Source organism: Myxine glutinosa, chromosome 12, assembly GCF_964187855.1.
Source record: "Myxine glutinosa chromosome 12, kmMyxGlut1.1, whole genome shotgun sequence".
NCBI lineage: Eukaryota > Metazoa > Chordata > Myxini > Myxiniformes > Myxinidae > Myxine > Myxine glutinosa.
This window is the reverse complement of record NC_136272.1, coordinates 101730144-101749773: the sequence shown is the minus strand read 5'-3', so window position 1 is coordinate 101749773 and position 19630 is coordinate 101730144. Positions and strand designations below refer to the sequence as shown.

Genomic DNA, 19630 nt, shown 5'->3' with positions numbered 1-19630 from the left:
GTTGCCCCACTTTTAGTATATTGTCCATCTACCCTTGCCACTTGATATTCCTTGAACATAGATTTTGTATACAATGTATTTTTAGCTGGTTGAACCTGGTCTCTCTCCCTGGTATAGAATGCTAATGTAAGTGCAATAATAAACAGAGCCAAAGCCAATGCACAAAAAGAGATAGCAGAATAGTAAGATGACGCCATTGCATCTGTGAGAAAGCTGGGATGGATTTAGAGGTCTAATGGCACTTGCAGGCAACAAGGTTTAATCAAAAGCTAATGCACACATCTATTTTAAGATGGTGTAACATGTGTGATTGATATGTGTGTAATATATATATATATATATATATATATATATATATATATATATATATATATATATGGTGGTCCAGAAACCCTGGGCACATTTTGAAGAATGATACCTGCTAGAAACAACGAAGTTTATTATTGTTCTTTGGTGAAAAACAAAACATGATTACTCGTAAATGGATGTGACTACTTCAGAACGCACAGGCATCACGTGATATGCAACAAGGTGAGGTGCATCACGTGATATGGATCTGAGTGAGCTTCGCTCACTGTGCTGCACGCGTTTGTCTTTGCATTAGTTCAGTTCATTGTGAATTAGACGCCCTAATATGACGGAGGATATCGTGAGACAGAAAATTCACACTGTACGCTTGTATTCTGTATCTGCAAATTTGGCTGACTTTCACAGACAACTTGTCAAAGAATGTGGTGCCGATGCAATTGACAGAAGAACCATCGGCAGAATAAACAAGCGGTTTGATGAAACCGGCAGTATTCTTCCAAAACAGTCACCAGGTAGGCCTCGTACTGCTCGAACTGAGGAAAGCAGAGTGCTCATTCAACAACTTGACAGTAACACACCATTATCAACTCGTCGTTTATCAAACATCACCAACATAAGTTGATCAGAGATTTGAAGAATACTAAAAGACCTCAATGCGAAACCATACATACCCAGATGAATCCACCAACTATCTGAGGATGATTTTGACAGGCATGTTGAGGCATGTGAGACATTGCTTGGGTTAATGGATATGGACAATGATTTGCAGAACAGGATCTTGTGGTCAGATGAATCCAAGTTTACTCTATCTGGTTCTGTGAATCGTAATAACAGCGTGATATGGGCAGTAGAGAACCCATGATTTACTGTTGTGCACAACGTCCAGTATCAAGCTAGTGTGTCCATCTGGGCAGGCATTTCTTCTGGAGGAATTGTTGGACCAATATTTTTCGAAGAAGATGTAAATGCTGCAAATTACCTTCTAATGTTGGAGCAGCATGAATTTCCACTCAATGATGGCCAAATGTGGTTCATGCATGATGGTGCGCCTGCTCATTATGCTGCCAGTGTACGTTAGGCCCTTGATATTAACTTTATAGACAAATGTATTGTCCGTCGTGATCCGGTTGAATTGCCGTGGTCTTGTGATTTAACAACACCCTGTGATTTCTTCCTTTGGGGTTTCCTCAAACACAAAGTGTATGCGAGGAATCCTACGACCCTTAGAGACTTGAAACAATTCATCCGTAATGAGACTGCTGCCTTAACGACGGAATCATGCAGAATTGTGTGTCAGTGTTTCGTCATGGCTACAGCTGTACATAGACAATGAAGGAAAGCAGTTTGAACATTTGAATGGATCTGTTTCATGTATATTAGACTGATTAGACTGTTTAACGTGTAATCATGTTTTGTTTTACACCAAAGAACAATAATAAACTTAGTTGTTTGCTGCAGGTATCGTTATTCAAAATGTGCCCAGGGTTTCTGGACCACCCTGTATATATATATTATATATTATATATATAATTATTTAAAAAAAATATTTGTATGAGAGTTTTCATGCCATACCTTTTCATTTACTCCCCTCCCCCACCCAAAACAGGCTCGCACATTCACGCCTGTGTATGCCATGGCACCAGGTATGCCAAGACTTTCAATGGCAGCACCAAGCTTCTACAGTCATGGGTACATTCCCATGGCAGCAGGTTTCCCAACAACAGCATTCCCAATGGCGACAGGAATGCAGTCTCTCACGGTTGGCAAACAGCCTGTACTACCACTGGGTTTCCCTTATGCGGGATTTATGCCTCAAGCATTGGGCACCACATTGCAACTGCCCCTTCCTGACATATACCCAGGCTTCTGATATGAGAAAGGGGATGGGGCAATTTAGTGGAAGAAAAGGGAGAGGGTGATGGGAGGGGTGGGCGGGAGAGGTAAGAATTCAGGTCGTGGACAACTGACACCAGATAAAGATGGCATGGGAGTTATGCTCCTGGAAGTTGGGGATGTTTCGGAAGCAGTTAAGATTCATGTCCATAGCATCTTGTGAAATTGAAAATGTGACCTCATGTCATGTCAGTGATGACACCAGGCTGCTGCTAGAGCCACAATTGTGCCTGAGAGAAATAAGGGTAGAATAAGTGTTTATGATTAAAGATGGGGACAAGCGGTAGAGAATGTTTCATCTCAACTAATACAAAGGAACGTTGTGTGAGACAAGAGCCACACCGTCAATTCATAGTGCTTTTACGCATAGTTTGGAGATTCGATATGGTGAGTCATACTGTGAAAAAGTCCTGATATTTCTACGTTCACATTAAGTCTTTCCGTATGACACTGGAATGCCAATAATGTCCAGAGCCTAATAATATGAAGATAATGTCAGCGATTAATCCTCCTTTGCAATTTTTTGCACAAGTAATGTAGGCCAGCCTCTTTGCTACATGAAGGTTTGGGGAAAGAAAATTAAATAGATATTTGTAATATCTGGGTTTTTGTAAAGAACCCTTCGATGCAATAATGCGGGACATTTCTCACCTTATGTGCACACACTTTCGAGAACATTCCATGAATATCGGGATTCCAATGATGTCGTTTTGCATTCGAGGGATAAAGGTTTTTTATTTTAATTATCGTCAACAATTAAAGATGCGGAGACGCAAGGTAGAATGCAGGAAGTAGGTAATGCATTCAATAACTATTCCGGCAGCACTTCATAGCCCCGGTCGTACACGCAAGTACCCGAAAAGCCTCCACAAATGCTTCATGAAAACCACGATATCCTTGATGTTACGAGGGAGGAATGAAAATAGTTTTAGGTGATTTCAACTGCCGAGAGCAATATTAGATAATGTCGCTGCTGCACTGCTTTTATTGGATACCACGACGACCCACCTCCGCGATGTAATGAAGTCCTTCTCATAGCACAGCCAGAATAGTTTGGGGGCCTGTCCTCCAGCAGGGCCTGCAGAGTTGGATAAATGAAAATCAAAAACCTAAGCAGGTAGAACAGAACTGCGTTGCAATCCACCCAGGGAAAACGGAGAGGTACACCGGAACTAGACAGACGCCACGTTTAGTGTATTTCACAGACGGCAGCAAAATCGGAAGCTGCATTTCAACTTTAATACCTTCTTTGCTGAATGTGACTGAAACCTCGTGAACTGTGTAATGGCGAACTCAGCTGGGTAGATGTGTGCTAGATTTGGACCTTTTCAGCGAGTGCTGGTGTGACACCTGCGTTTATGGCTCCCAACAGTTAAAAGGTGCTATTTGGAGAGACATACAAATAAAATATATATACACACACACACACACACACACACACACACACACACACACACACACACACACACACACACACACACACACACACACACACACACACACACACACACACACACACACACTATATATATATATATATATATATATACAGTGCATTCAGACCCCTTCACTTTTTTCACATTTTGTTATGTTGCAGCCTTATGCTGAAATCGTTTAAATTCATTTTTTCCCTCATCAATCTACACTCAATACCCCATAATGACAAAGAGAAAACAGGATTTTAGAAAGTTTTGCAGATTTATTAAAAAGAAAAAACTGAAATATCACATTGACATAAGTATTCATACCCTTTGCTATGACACTTGAAATTTAGCTCAGGTGCCTCCCATTTCTCTTGATCATCTTTGAGATGTTTCTACACCTTGATTGGAGTCCACCTGTGGTAAATTCAATTGATTGAACATGATTTGGAAAGGCACACACCTGTCTAGATAAGGTCTCACAGCTGACAATGCATATCAGAGCAAAAACCAAGCCATGAGGTCGAAGGAACTGCCTGCAGAGCTCAGACAGGATTGTGTCGAGGCACAGATCTGGGGAAGCCTACAAAAAAGTTTCTGCTGCATTGAAGGTTCCCAAGAGCACAGTGGCCTCCATAATTCTTACATGGAAGAAGTTTGGAACAACCAGGACTCTTCCTAGAGCTGGCCACCCGGCCAAACTGAGCAATCGGTGGAGAAGGGCCTTGGTAAGAGAGGTGACCAAGAACCCGATGGTCACTCTGGCTGAGCTCCAGAGATCCTGTGTGGAGATGGGAGAAACTTCCAGAAGGAGAACCAAAACTGCAACACTCCACCGATCTGGGCTTTATGGCAGAGTGGCCAGACGGAAGCCAAATAGTTCAATCTTGGTTTCATCAGACCACAGAATCTTGTTTCTCACAGTCCGAGAGTCCTTTAGGTGCTTTTTTGCAAACTCCAAGCGGGCTCTCATGTGTCTTTCGCCGAGGAGAGGCTTCCGTCTGGCGACTCTGCCTTAAAGCCCAGATCGGTGGAGTGTTGCAGTGATGGTTGTCCTTCTGGAAGTTTCTCCCATCTCCACACAGGATCTCTGGAGCTCAGCCAGAGTGACCATCGGGTTCTTGGTCACCTCTCTTACCAAGGCCCTTCTCCCCAGATTGCTCAGTTTGGCCGGGCGGCCAGCTCTAGGAAGAGTCCTGGTTGTTCCAAACTTCTTCCATTTAAGAATTATGGAGGACACTGTGCTCTTGGGAACCTTCAATGCAGCAGAAATTTTTTTGTAGGCTTCCCCAGATCTGTGCCTCGACACAATCCTGTCTCTGAGCTCTGCAGGCAGTTCCTTCGACCTCATAACTTGGTTTTTGCTCTGATATGCATGGTCAGCTGTGAGACCTTATATAGACATGTGTGTGCCTTTCCAAATCATGTTCAATCAATTGAATTTACCACAGGTGGACTCCAATCAAGGTGTAGAAACATCTCAAAGATGATCAAGAGAATGGGAGGCACCTGAGCTAAATTTCAAGTGTCAAAGCAAAGGGTATGAATATTTATGTAAATGTGATATTTCAGTTTTTTATTTTTAATAAACTTGCAAAACTTTCTAAAATCCTGTTTTCTCTTTGTCCTTATGGGGTATTGAGTGTAGATTGATGAGGGAAAAAATGAATTTAAACGATTTCAGCAGAAGGCTGCAACATAACAAAATGTGAAAAAAGTGAAGGGGTCTGAATACTTTCTGAATGCACTGTGTGTTTGTGTATGTGTATTTGTGTGTGTGTGTGTGTATACACACACACACACACCAATTTATAGATAACTACCTTTTTATTTATACATACATATCGTACTTTTGGTGCGTCTTGGACAACCGCAGCTCATTCATAGATCCTATTGAGCTTCCCAAATAAGACTGAAAACAGTGCCCCATAGTTTGTCCTATGTTGTCCATAGTTTGTCCCCCATAGTTTTTGTCCTTCCACCCAATAAGTACAGCTGTTATGGAGGGGTGAAAAGAAGGTCGCTGAACGAGTTGAGATGCTAAATGTTGGCAACAACAGGTGGCAGTACAATAACAGTGGTGGGTAACATACGACGGTTTGTGAAGGACGTTTTGTTGGGTGGGCGGTGCAGTCGGGCTCTACAGGTGTTGCTGTAAACAAAGTTATCAGGAGATTGCCTATAAACCCCGTGACTTTGCAGAAATGGCCAAGGACGAGGGGACAATGTACATTCAACCGATAAGTTTACTTTGACATGCAGGCCGGTTTTACAAGACTTGGGAAAGATTCTTACGGTTCCGAATGAATGAAAAGATAAAACAACACTCGATGCAATATTCTCGTCGCGTGTCGTGTCGGAATGCGATGTTTTCTGAAACATACATGTATTTAGAGAAAACACCGACTTAAGCCACATCCAAATCAAATCGGATTAGCAATTGACAATCCCATTTCCTGCAGTTATTGATCGAGTAACTTTGCTAATGCCTTTCATCGTTTTTTTTTTTCATCAGGCATCAGCAATTTTGGGAATGTCCACCAGGAATAGAAATAAATAAATAAGGAATCTCACATAAACAACCAAACAGGCAGTGAAGCTCCACTTCGTCTTTATGCCAAGTCAGACAAATAAATATCCAGTTACAGTCTTTGTGGATCCGTCTTAAACAAACAGGAAATAATATGTTATCGAACTCAGAAGTTATATGTTGATGGGAAATGCCAATGCTGCAAACTGAGTGAATGCACAACTTTTGTGTCAATCTCATTTGGTTGTACAAAGATGGAGAATGTGTGCCACAGAAGGAAATGCAGCACAAGCCCATGTAGAGAAATGTTATAGTTTATTTCCAGAGTTTTATGGCCACATGATGGCATGTGAGTCCATTACGAAATATAATAAAATTATATAAAACGTGCCGTTGGTTGCTTGTTCCTTTGTCAAGTGTCTGGCGTTAGCGCTTCTTGTAAACACACGGTCTTAGTTCCAGGCCCTGCAGGTCCTGCTTGGCTTTGGGTTTTGAGACTTTCTCAAACTCAAACATGAAGAAATGGGAATGCTTCAGGTCCTGGTGGGTGGGTGTGGGAGGCAGAAGTAAAACCATGGACCGGCAAAAACGTAAGAAAAAAAAAAATACATCATCGATGAAAGAGTCTCGATAAATGGTGTTCGGCTGGCCTGATTGATTTTGATTTCGTTACTTGCACCGTTCATATGTTCATATGTTCGCACATATGTTAATGTATGATGTATGTTCGTTCATCCGTACACACTGGAAGGAAAAAAGTTATCCCTGCTGGTAAACTACTGACATTTCAAAGACGGGAGACAGGACTTGAAAAGGGCACCACGACATAATTTCAGACATTTTGCTTACATCTACATTAATGGTGAATGTGAGGTTTCCGAGATAACTCCGACCCATGTTGACCCATGTTGACCCATGTTGACGTCGTTGAGTAAGAAACGCGACTTTCGTCGTTCTTTTGAGTGCGAGCCATTTATCGATGGGTTTCTAGTGAACAAAAGAATGCCTCACGAAGGGTTGATTTTGTGGGTTAAAAGTTCACTGGAGGCCAAAACTCAAAATATTTACAAATGGTGATTGGAATCGTTGTGTGGATTGTGAAAACGGAGCAAAGAATACTTTTTTCTTGCGATACTCATTAAAAATGAAGGCGCCACTGATGTCACAAATGGCCATGTGGACTCTTTGGTATTTGGGTAAATGAAGGACAACATTTGGAGGTAAAACGTTTCCATTCATCTTGCAAAACAGCAAAATTGGAATTTCTACAAAGGAAGCTCCAGCATCAGCGACAACCCATCTTCAGACAAATGGCATCAGTGTCACAACTTACCGTCTTAGCTGCACCGTCCAGGACATAAGTTTGAGTTGCATTTAAGTGAGCCAGCATCCAATCTTGGGACTACCAGCTCACAAGCAGTCTTGTCATCAAATATGGGGGACACTGTGACAGTATTATAAACTAGGACGGCACTCGGTAGAGCACGCACCTCCGTAAGGCTGAACAGTTTACGTTCTGTATCCCACTGATAGGCCGGATCTGCATCTGGACAATAATCAAAATCAAATTGGATTGTTCTTGTAACCTATCCATCCAACTCATCCACCAAGTTTTGTCATTACTCGTCCATGTTTTGAGATATCATGCTACATATTGTTTTTGGCCCCATTTCTCAATGGCTGACGAATGACTTGAAAAGTTCTTCCTGGTTTTGGTCGGCCAGAGTGGCCTCCTCTGTTTGGTGAATTCATATCCAAGACTGTATGTCATGCTGTTCAAATATTTTGACATGCAATCGTAGTTGATGACAGGTGCAGCAGATATTCCTTACAGGTGCTTACAGGTGCTTACAGGATATTCCTTACAGGTATTCCTTACAGATGACCAGACCTGTACCAGGAATTCCCAAATTCTTATCCTTTATGTCTACCACGCTGCATGGAGTGTGTGTAAACCAGAGAGGAGGGATGTGCAATCGGAACATAAATGTGCACGATTTATTTAATTCACCAGTTATCGAAAAGCGTGGTCATAATGGAGGAACTTGAATGCCATTTCTAAAGTTGCACAGCCCGGTGTAACAATTTCTGCCCCTAATAATGAAATGAAGGCCTTGAGAATGCAGTGCAACAACCACCTTGCTGACGATCTTGAATCCGAGCGTGCTGAGAGCGTTCACAAAGTTGCATACGCTTGTAAAACGACTGGACACCTCAGCTATCTTCATCTTCCCACTGGCAGTGAGAATTATGCAGAATAGCAATACGCATTGGAGATTCACAACTTAATACAAAAGCAACAGCGGAAGAAGACAACAAGGAAATCTGTACCAGTGCCTCCGAAATGGACATCAGCACCACACTGTGGCCGTTTTAAACCATTGCACAGAAAAAACAAACCCGACACCTTGCATACCTGTTCTCGAGGACACGGTTCGCCTCCTGAAGATAGTCTCGTAGATTTGTTCCCATCAGCGAGAGGCAGAACACGACGATATCCACTGAGCAATCATCCAGTGGTACCTGATGAGAGACCGGTGGGATTTGAAGTTAATAATCTGGCAGGATAGCTTTAAATAGTTTATTAAAACCCGAATGACAGTATTATTAAAGGGGCTGGCAAGGATAGCTTTGAGGTATGCATCCTTCCCTCTCATCTGTCTATACAACAACATGCATTTTAAAAGGCCATTTTCCCTGCTAGAGCGGGGGTTAGCCTTGCGGTCCCCATGACAATCTTCTCCATTTTGCCCTATTTTCTGCATCTCTCCTTGTTAACCCCCTTGCCCGCATTTCTTCTTCCACCATCTTTAGCCAAGTCTTTCTCGGTCTTCCCCGTCTTCTACTTCCTTCTACATTCATTTCCATCACTCTTCTCAACCAGTCACTTTCATCCTTCCTCAACACATGACCAAACCATCTCAACCTGTTCCTCTTCACAGCATCAATCACAGGCTCTATTCCCATCATCTTTCGCAATTCATCATTTGTCTTCCTCTCTCTCAACGATACTCCGCACATCCGTCGAACCATTCGCATTTCCACCCTTTCCAACCTTCGTTGCTGCTCTACGTTCATTACCCATGTCTCGCTCCCATAAATCATAACACTTCTCACACATGCAGCATACACCTTTCCCTTCAGCTTCAACGACACTCCCCTCATCATCAGCACGCCACTCAATTCCCGAAACTTCTTCCATGCACATCTCACTCGAGCAACCGTCTGATCCACCTTCTCCATTCAGCATGTCTCCGAGGTAGCAAAATGTTTCACACCTTCCAGCTTCACGCCGTCTCCAAGATCCAACTCAATATTTCCTCCATCTGCAGCTCCCTCTGTGCACACCTTACATTTGAATGTAGCTGCCACACTGGTTAATGACCCTCTCAGACCACTACATTTTTGATGAACCCACTCAGCGCACATTGTACACTGAATGGAGTTCACTCCGACACCCTTCCGACACACAGCACAGGGCCACTTCCCAGTTCTTTCCACCTCACCACATGCTTTACCACTTGCCATCACCTTCGTCTTTCCGATATTCACCTTCAGACCTTTTGTCTCCATACATTCCTTCCACGTGTTCATCTTTTCCTTCAGTCCATCCATACTTTCCACAATCAACACCAGATCATCTGCATACAACAACTCCCACGGTAAACCCTCCTTTACGTTCTGAGCCAGCACCTCCATCACAGCTACAAATAGTAGTGGACTTAGTACCGACCCCTGATGCACTCCCACCTTCACCTCAAACTCACCACTGTTCCCGTCCTTCGTCCTTACAGCTGTGCGCGCTCTTTTGTACATTGCCATCACTACTCTGATCAACCATTCCTCCACTCCTAACTTCCTCAATGCCCATGTCAATACTTTGCGTGGAACCCGATCGAATGCTTTCTCCAGATCAACAAACCCAAGAAACAACTTCTTCCTCTTCTCCATGTACTTCTCCTGCAACTGCCTCACAATGAAAAGCGCGTCTGTCGTTCCTCTTCCTGGCATAAATCCAAACTGCATTTCGTCGATCTTCACTTTCTTCCGTATCCTCCTCTCCAATACCCTTTCCAATACCTTCATTCCATGCTCCAATAACTTTATCGCTCGGTACGAGCCACACTCCAGAGGGTCACCTTTCCCCTTGTATAGAGGGGACGAGGGTACTAAGTTCCCAATCCACTGGAATGCGGCCTTCTTTCACCACCAGATTACAGATCTCTGTCATTCTCTTCACACCCCAACTTCCTGCTGCCTTCAACATATCTCCCACAACTCCCGTCGGCCCTCCCGCTTTTCTACCCTTCATTGCTTTTATCGCTTCCTCAACTTCCTTCTCCAAATTCTACCCATTCTACCCATTCGGTCCTCGAGAACATTTCCATCTGTCTATCCTGGGTTCAAATCCTGACACAGGCGTAGACTGCCATTCTGGTGTTAAACATGCAGGATGAAGGTTCAGGGTGTGCGGCGTCAATTACAAACCCCATCCAGCATTGCTTATAGCCTTGAAATGTATTTCTATTTGTCATGAATGCCCAATAGCAGCTCTTTCAAGCATATAGGCCTCCATTATACTTCTTAAAGTGAAGCATGCACAAACTTCGAAAAAAAAATCAGAATTACTAGAGTTCATCATTATTGACTTTTCTGCTTTTTCCACTCCACATCTACAAAAAGGCAGATATGTCCGACCGAGCAGATAATACAACCTCAGTGAATCGTTACCTCCACCACCAAGGGTGGGCAGAGCTTATGCTTTCACTCATGTCTGTCTGTTTGTCTGCGAGCAGGATATCTCAAAAGATTGTGGAGAGATCTGGAAGAAATTGGTGGACATGTTGGGTGTTTGACGAATTGATGAGATGTTCGTGAAGATCCGGATCCGGATTCTAGAATGTTTTAAGTGATTCTTAAACTATTGAGAGATAGGGCCAAAAACTATATATAGCACGATATTTCAAAACGTTGTGGACGGATTTTGACAAAACTAGGTGGATGAGTCGGGTAGGTGACAAGAATAAGCTGATTAGATTTTGGTTACGGTCTGGATGCAGATCGGGATACAAAACGTAAATTCTTGAGCGTGGCGGGGGTATGAGCTTGAGCGTGGTGGGGGTATGAGCTCTACCGAGTGCGGGTCTAGTTCTATTTGCTTTTTGTTGGGGGTGCCACCATCTCTGATCCACGAGTAGCTTTGACATTTCCCTCTGTCATCAACATGGATGGACATTTAAAGTTGTTTTTTGGAATTTGGATTCATTTTTTGGTGACCACACTTCATATTTGCATGAAATTTTTTACAAAACTTCACAAAACCTAAGGCAAAATTAAAACGTGATTAATGAACAAACTATTCGAATGATGAAACACACAATTGCATTACTGAAAAGTCTAATCGCAAGAGGTGTGTGGGGCACAACAAATGTCACACGGCCAGTTGTGGACCGGATGTGGTGGTAACTTCAAAAAAAAAATATCGGAGTAGGGGAGGTGGGGGAAAGGATCATTTCACCGAGATATATTTTGTAGAGATGTCATAGAAAAGAGGAAGGAACAAGACAAACACAATGACTCGGAGCAAGACGAGAAAAGTGGCAGGTAAAAGGGCGACCGGAGGTCATCTGGGTAAACAAGACCTCAGTGGAAGTTTGCTGCTTAATGCTTAATCTATAGGAAAAAAAAAATCTAAATTGATCAAGTGTAACAATTCAGTTTTTGAAATGGAATGCATGTTGCAATTTAATGTAGAATAAATCCTGATCCAATAAATGTTTAAAATTACCTCTATACTATTGCTGAGGGAATCCAAACGTGACCATTTGAGTTGATGGTGGCGCTGTAAGGTAGGTCAGTAGATAGGCCCAAACTCTTGACATAGCATCAAGGAACTCACAACAATTTGGGAACGTTTCTTCGACTAAGAACCCAATCCTGGATTGGTCGACATTCCATCACGTGGTACAGAATTTCCAGCAATGATAACAGTGCAACAAGGGCACACGTGTTAATGTGCAATTATAAACAGGTGTTTCAATTGCTAACACGGCTTTATTTGTACCTTATACACTATGTGCAATTCATAGTTTGACCACTTGGAAGCACAGTCACACCAACAACAGCACTACCATTAAAAAAGCACAAAACAAGTAATCTTTGCTGGGCTGTCGAGGATAGTACAAAGCAAGAAATGCCAAAGGATAACATCTTAAAGGGGAACAGACATGAGTAAAGCGTCTTTGGGCTTCCTGAAAAGCGCTATATAAAATAAATGCATTATTATTATTATTATTATAGACATCAAATGCTTAAGATTAATTAATTGTAGCAACAAAAAAGATTAAGTTTGGCGCAAAAATTGTTGCTCTAGCATGCGTGAATCGTGAGATATCCGAGTTTTAAAATGCCAATAGCAGACGATCTCTCGCGCCGGCCAGCATCTGGTGATGACTATCATCATCATCGTGACGTCATCGGAGGAAGCTGATGTGACTGCGCAATAGTAAACAATGGCAGACACCGACTCCGATAGTTGCGTAAGTCTGGATATCAGCGATATTTCTGACCAATCTGATGCGGAAAATGAAGAGAAAGTTAATAATCTTGGGGAATCACACTCGATTCTCCCATACAGATTCGAACCATACCGTCCAGAGAGTGAAGAAGATAAATCGTCGGACACAGACACAATGACGATCGATTTTGATCTCTGGCGCCTCCAAAATACTGAATGGTATTCATTTTTATGTCTCTTTTTTAATTGAAAAAGTTTCTTTTTCTGGTCAATGGAATACATAACTAATATTTAATCAATGTTCGGTGCCGTGAGGCAAGAAATGGATAAACACAGAAACGAAATACGACTTTATTGACTTGGTGCAGCACTGCAGGTGTATCAGTTGTAATTGTATCATTATAGCACTCTATAATGCAAGCAATCTGTGTGTGTGTGTGTGTGTGTGTGTGTGTATGTCTGTGACCGCTGTTTCTCAACAACCACTGGTCCGATCTAAGTGAAACTTGCCAGGTATATTGCTGGGGACCTGAGGATGTGCCTTTTCAAGGTTTGCTATTAATCGGACAAGTGGTTACCAAGTTATGGCCATTTATTTAGCAAACACATACGTTTTGTACGTGAACGAAAGAACAGCGAAGGACGAGAGCGAAGGAACGGCGAAGGACGAGAGCGAAGACCGAAGGAACGATGCAAGTTTTAATTTTTCTTTGCATGTACGGTCAAGCGACAGCGAAGGAACCGCGTGTGTTTGTTGTTTCTGCCTCGCGGTTTGAAAATTGAATACTTGGCCATTAAAACTAATTTGCGATTAATCGTAACTGCGATATGCGAACTTCCGGACAGTGAGGCCCTATTTTTGGTACGTACGTCAACGTACGTATGTCCACGTACTTACCTCCCCGCACGTACGGGCACGCACTAGCAGCAGCCACACAACGACTGGGCATGATTCCAACTGATCGTAACGAAAACAAAGCGATGTTCTGATCGTCACGAAGCCAGCAAAGCTTTAAGAACGAAAAACTGGGTTACTTCGCAAACGTCATTTCCGGTTTGCGGTTTTGACAAAACTGATTTTGCTTGTTCGGCGATATTTTGACAAATTCTAATAAAACCGCGAAGATATTTGTGAAATGAACTCAATAGAAGTGTTTAAGATATGTTTATGTTTCGAAATCTGCAAAGTTGTTTTGGTCGTGTCCGTTCTCCTTTAACATACAACTGGTGCATCCATCATCCATCATGATTAGCATCATACCATAAAGTACAGTGTCAAAAATCACAACCGATTAATGTATTTTGATAAACAGTAATTGATCTTATAGTTTCCCTTTTTTACAGCATTCAAGGCTATAGCGAGAGCCGGGTTGGCATGATGGCCGAGAGGTACTCTCACTCGCATTAGTTGGTGGACGTTTTAAGAGCAGCCGAACTGTTGGCAGCACCGTGAACAAATTACAATTCCTGCTCTAACCTACAGGGGGCATTGCAACAGCGGCACTGTCACCCCTTCTCCTCTCTCCTCAGCAATCCATGCTACCTGCGGCCATGTGCTGCACAAGAAATGAGGCGACAACACATGGTTTTTGGATTTAAACCATTGTCAATGTAGTTTTTAATCACCAATGGGGCATTACATACCCCAGCGAGTACCCCCGCCCTCTGGGCAGGAGTACCCTTATCGGTTTATCGGCGCTCAGGCTGGAGCAACTTAACAATTTCGGGGTTTCAGTGATATCCACGTTTGCACTATTATAGGAAGATATCAAACAGCAATAAAGATCTGAAGATAATGAATACAAACTTGAAGAAAGATTCATCCTCTGATGTAACCGTACGTCAAAGAGGTTTTTTTATTTTGGTTTTTTTTTTGTATACAAGATCGAGGCTCGTGTAAGAGCTAACATCAATCACAAAAAGGCAAACAGGCACATAACACATAAGATAAAGGGAGCGGGAAACAAGATGGGGAGAGAGAGAGGGAAGCACACAATCCTGCCCTTAACGATTTAGCTTAATAAATTTGAGGAGAGAGGGAGGGGGTGGGGGGATGTCGAGCAATGTACTTTTCCAATACCAAGGGGGAGGGACGGGGTTGATTACAAATTTTACTGTGGAATTATCATGAACACTGTCCCTGGTAGTCCCTGGTGTCCCTGGTGTTCACAACCCCTGGTGTTCACAACCCAAATAGTCCCTGGTGTTGGGCTAGCGGCTAGGGTGCCGGCTTAGGATCCTATGATCCTGGGTTCGAATCCCGGTCGATCGCTGAATTAACGCCAGGGGGGTTGACTCAGCCTGTCATCCTTCCGAGGTCGGCTAATTGAGTACCAGTTCACTGGTAATTCCCTGTTTGTCGTTAAAGGCGGCAAAAAGGGTTGGCGTCAGGAAGGGCATCCGGCCGTAAAACATTGCTTCAAAAAGGGGACCAAAAAACAACAACAACCACGGTTCCCGAAAAAGGCCAACCCCCGCTTTGCGGGGAAAAATGGCCTCTAAAGGTGGTGTAATTATCATGAACACCTCTTTTGTGGATCATACTTTGAGCCAACAGCAATGTTCACCAAAAAGAAGCCCCTGACAGATTATCACCAAAAAATATATATATACATATTTATTTTAAAAAACTTTAAAAAAAGAAAAAAGAAAAGAAAAATAAAACTTGCTTTTTTAATTTTATTATGAAAATAGGCATGGCCAAAAATACAAAAAAAGCTGAAAAAATTACTAAATCTTAGCTTATTCCACACATAAATCCTAAAATGGCCCAGACAATATTATTGGCACCTTTTCAAAGTTGTCAGAAATAATTCGATTTCAAGCAGGTGATTCTCCTTTACTTTGGAATTGAACTCACCTGTGGTGAGTTGCAGGTGCCTGCAATATAAAATCACTCGTACAACCAATTTGAATAGAGAAAAGGGGTCATTCTGCTGTTTTGTGTCACTGTGTGCACTGCAATGGGCATGGAGAAAAGAAAGAAAACCAGAGAATTAACTGAGGATGTCAGACACAAGATTGTAGCCAAGCACTGACAATCTAAAGGTGACAATTCCATCTCCAGAGACCTTGATGTTCCTGTGTCCACCGTACGCAATGTTATCAGGAAGTTTAAGGCCTATGGCACTGTGGCCAACCTCCCTGGACGTGGCCACAAGAAAAAACTTGATCGAAGATTGCAGTAAAGGATTGTTCGAATGGTGGAGAAAGCACCTCGATCAACTGCCAAACAGATTCAAGCTGACCTTCAGACACAAGGTACGACAGTTTCAACTCGCACCATCCGTCACCAACTCAATGAAAGGGGGTTCTATGGTGGGAGACCCAGGGGTACCCACTGCTGAGAGAGAGACATAAGAAAGCCCGACTGGAGTTTGCCAAAACACACATGAACGAGCCAAAATCCTTCATTGAGAATGTCCTATGGACAGATCAGACCAAATTAAAGCTTTTTTGTAAAGCACATCATCTCTATGTTTACAGAAAACAAAATGCAACCTTCAAAGAAAAGAACGCCGTCCCTACAGTCAAGCATGGAGGAGGTTCAGTGATGTTTTGGGGTTGCTGTACTGCCTCCGGCACTGGGTGCATTGAATGTGAGCATGGCATCATGAATTCAGGAGATTACCAAGGCATTTTGGAACGCAATGTTCAACCCAGTGTCAGAAAACTGGGTCTCCATTGAAGGTCATGGGTCTTGCAGCAGGACAATAACCCCAAACACACTTCAAAAAGCACCCAGGAATGGTTCAAGACAAAACACTGGACTGTTATGAAGTGGCCAGCAATGAGTCCAGATCTAAATTCCATTGAACACCTGGGGGGAGATCTGAAAACAGCAGTTGGGAGAAGGCACCATTCTAATCTGGGAGAACTGGAGCAGTTTGCAAAAGAGGAGTGGGCCAAACTGCCACTAGAGAGGTGTAGGAAGTTAATTCATGGCTATAGGAAGTGCTTGACTGCAGTTATTTTGTCCAAAGTCTGGGCTACCAAATATTAAGTCGAGGGTGTTAATAATTTTGTCAATGCCATTTGTTTTGATTTTCTGATTTAAAAGGATATATTAAGTTCTGAATCAAAAACAAAGGTTCTGTAATATAAACAGTGAAAGAAAGAATTGTGGAGACCAAATACTTTTGTCAATATCAACTTATTTTTCGAGAAAATTGTAAGTTATTTGAAAAAAGTACAAGGGTGCCAATATTTTTGGCCACGACTGTATATATACATACACTACCGGTGAAAAGTTTTAGAACACCTCAATTCTTTCGGTTTTTATTGAAATTTACGCAGTTTAATGTCTCAATGTACTCTGAAATTAAGCGTAGAACAAATAAACAATTAGAGATAAAAAAAGAAATCATAGAATCATTTTGTTTAGCAAAATTTAATTTAAATTTTTGACTCAGCAAAGTCGCCACCTTTTGCAGATATAACCGACGAACACACTCGTGGCATTCTTTCTACAATGGAAATCAAATATTGTTCGGGAAGTTCTTCCCAACACTTGCAGAAGTTTCCACAAATGTGTTGCACTTGTAGGTTGCTTTGCTTTCACCCTTCTGTCCAGTTCATCCCAAACCAGCTAGATGGGGGTTAAGTCTGGAGACTGTGCTGGCCATTCCATGATTTGAAGCCCACCGTCTTGTTCTTTCCCTCAAAGGTAGTTTTGACATAGCCTGGAGGTGTGTTTCGGGTCATTATCTTGCTGTAGGATGAAACCCTGACCAACTATTCGTATACCGGAGGGTATTGCAATTGCGTGGCGCTGCAAAATGCTGTGGTAGCCCTTTTGGTTCAGGGTGCCAGTCACTCTGTGCAAGTCGCTGACTCTGGATCCAGCAAAAGAGCCCCCGACCATCACGTTTCCTCCTCCATGTTTGACAGTTGGTGTCACACACTGAGGAACCATCCTTTCGCCTACTCGACGGCGTACAAAAACCCTGCGTGATGAACCAAAGATTTCAAATTTTGATTCATCGGTCCATAAGACCTTCTTCCAGTCTTCAGTAGTCCACTGGCAGTGCTTCATGGCCCAGGCAAGCCTCTTTTTCTTATTTTGCCATCTTAGCAATGGCTTTCTTACTGCCACTCAACCTGTCAAACCTGCAGCTTGAAGTCTTCTCTTCACAGTTGAAACTGAGACTTGCTTACTTCGACCAGTGTTAAGCTGTGCTTGAAGCTGTTGTCCTGTGAGCCGCCTATCACGCAAGCTGTTGACTCTCAGAAACTTGTCTTCTGATTCTGTTGTGGCTTTGGGTCTGCCAGACCTCTTCCTATCAGAGTTTCCTCCAGTTTCCAATATACTACTTCCTGCAGTGCAATATTGTCCAAATAATACTTCAGAGGGTATAATAACAGTCTGTTCCAATACTGCTTTTATACAGACAGGGGGTTTGTAATCAAGTAATCAGCAGAGGTTGAGACACCTGTATGAATTGTTTGCATCAATTTGAAGGCTTAATTTACTTACATTGCTGCAGTACAGCTGTAAGTTGTTAAACCATTACTTGTTCCCTGAAGAAGGCCTTTTTTTTTTTTTTTACAATATAACTGTGCAATTTACATTATTTTCCCGTTTTTGCTAACCTAAACTTTTTTTTAACCTCGAGCAGTTTACTGCTTACCTTTGTACCATTTCAGGTTATTCACTGGACTTTAATTGCTTAAATTTCAATAAAAACTGGAAAAATTGAGGTGTTCTAAAACTTTTGACCGGTAGTGTATGTATATATAAATATATATATACATGTTCGCCATTTTATTTTGACACGCATGCGATATCCCTGGGCGTGCCAGATTGTCGCGTTTACATTCCTCCACTCATTCCCCAAATTGTATTGCATCATTTTGATGGATAAAATTGGTCTGGTGTTGATGTGGTGCTGGCATGATGGGCTGAGTGACCCTCCTCCAGCATCTAGTTTCCTTGTGCATCCTTGTGCATCAATTCTTATTTGTAAATACTAGTGAGGTACCCGTGCTACGCACGGGTGGGAGGCCAGAAGCAAACAGGCAATGCAGATACGGCAAATGCTAAAGCATGAAACCAATAAATTCCACATTCCTGTAGCACCTTGTCGCACATCAGACAGTGGACAGCAAGTTCGTGAAGGACTTCCATGAAAAACATACCCGCTCGCAAACAAACGGGTACGTTCACGTATAGAATCAATCGTGGGTCCGTGGCGAATCTGCATATGGCGATCCGCGAAGTTCACATTTAAAAAGTAGAAACCATCACGGCATGTCGTCATTCACTTGAACTCGATACAAAATAGAGTCCAATCACAAATTAATCACAAAATAAACTTTTAATAATGTTTCCTTCATTGTAAAAACTACCAAGTCAATAGTTAAAAGGATTTTGAGCCGATAGGTGTTATGTCATCATCATCATCATCCTCGGCAAGATCGATGGAGACAGCGATCTGTTGGCTTATACAACGCCCAAACAGCTATGTGGGAATTATCTCATGTAGAGATTAAACCCACGTCGTTTGAACTTTGGTCAAGGTCATTATTTACTTTTAATGATGTTTATATACGAACCAAAAAGAAGATAATTGGATTTGGGTCGTCCTTTCCGCATATCTCGTGGGATTGTGGGTTGGAGAGACGGCCGTGATGGCGGGGAGGGGTTGGCATTCTTTCAAGCAGGGATTCAACCCATGTCCTTATAACAGGTCACCGAGTCCGATCGGTGCAGCCGTGCAGCGATCGGTGCAGCCGTTTGTGCGGCACCCGGGAAAATAATGTTATGCGGGAGTCAAAACCTGAAAATGCTGGAGGCCAAAGCTGAAATTGGAAAAACAATATAGCCTATTTTACTCCAGGAGATCCCAGGATTACCCACCCAAAATATCGTTGCGATCGGTTCAGCTGTTTTTGCGGTACCTTCGAATGGACGGACAGCCGGACAGACAGACAGACGGACATTTGGTGAATTATAGTGAG

The 19630-nt window shown here is 42.6% G+C and overlaps 2 protein-coding genes across 5 annotated transcripts in view; one reads left to right on the top strand and one right to left on the bottom strand.

Moving 5' to 3' along the window:
- Positions 1-3734, top strand: part of LOC137437696 (RNA-binding protein 47) — a 76461-nt gene extending 72727 nt beyond the window's left edge. Inside the window, exon 7 of the mRNA XM_068132216.2 lies at positions 1916-3734. Within this exon, the coding sequence (XP_067988317.1) occupies positions 1916-2179 (264 nt within the window). The 3' untranslated portion in view covers positions 2180-3734. The remainder of the gene's footprint in view (positions 1-1915) is intronic.
- Positions 3735-6141: 2407 nt separating this feature from the next.
- The window catches only part of RRP8 (ribosomal RNA processing 8), a 58289-nt gene continuing 44800 nt past the window's right edge, over positions 6142-19630 (bottom strand). For 3 of the 4 annotated variants that reach the window (XM_078766133.1, XM_068132215.2, XM_078766134.1), the window contains 3 exons: positions 8570-8676; positions 8292-8388; positions 6218-6693 (listed from right to left, as the gene is read on the bottom strand). In XM_078766133.1, the coding sequence (XP_078622259.1) occupies positions 6580-6693; positions 8292-8388; positions 8570-8676 (318 nt within the window). In that variant the 3' untranslated portion in view covers positions 6218-6579. Of the gene's footprint in view, positions 6694-8291; positions 8389-8569; positions 8677-19630 lie in introns of all 4 variants that reach the window. The other variant, XM_068132214.2, reaches the window with a different exon arrangement.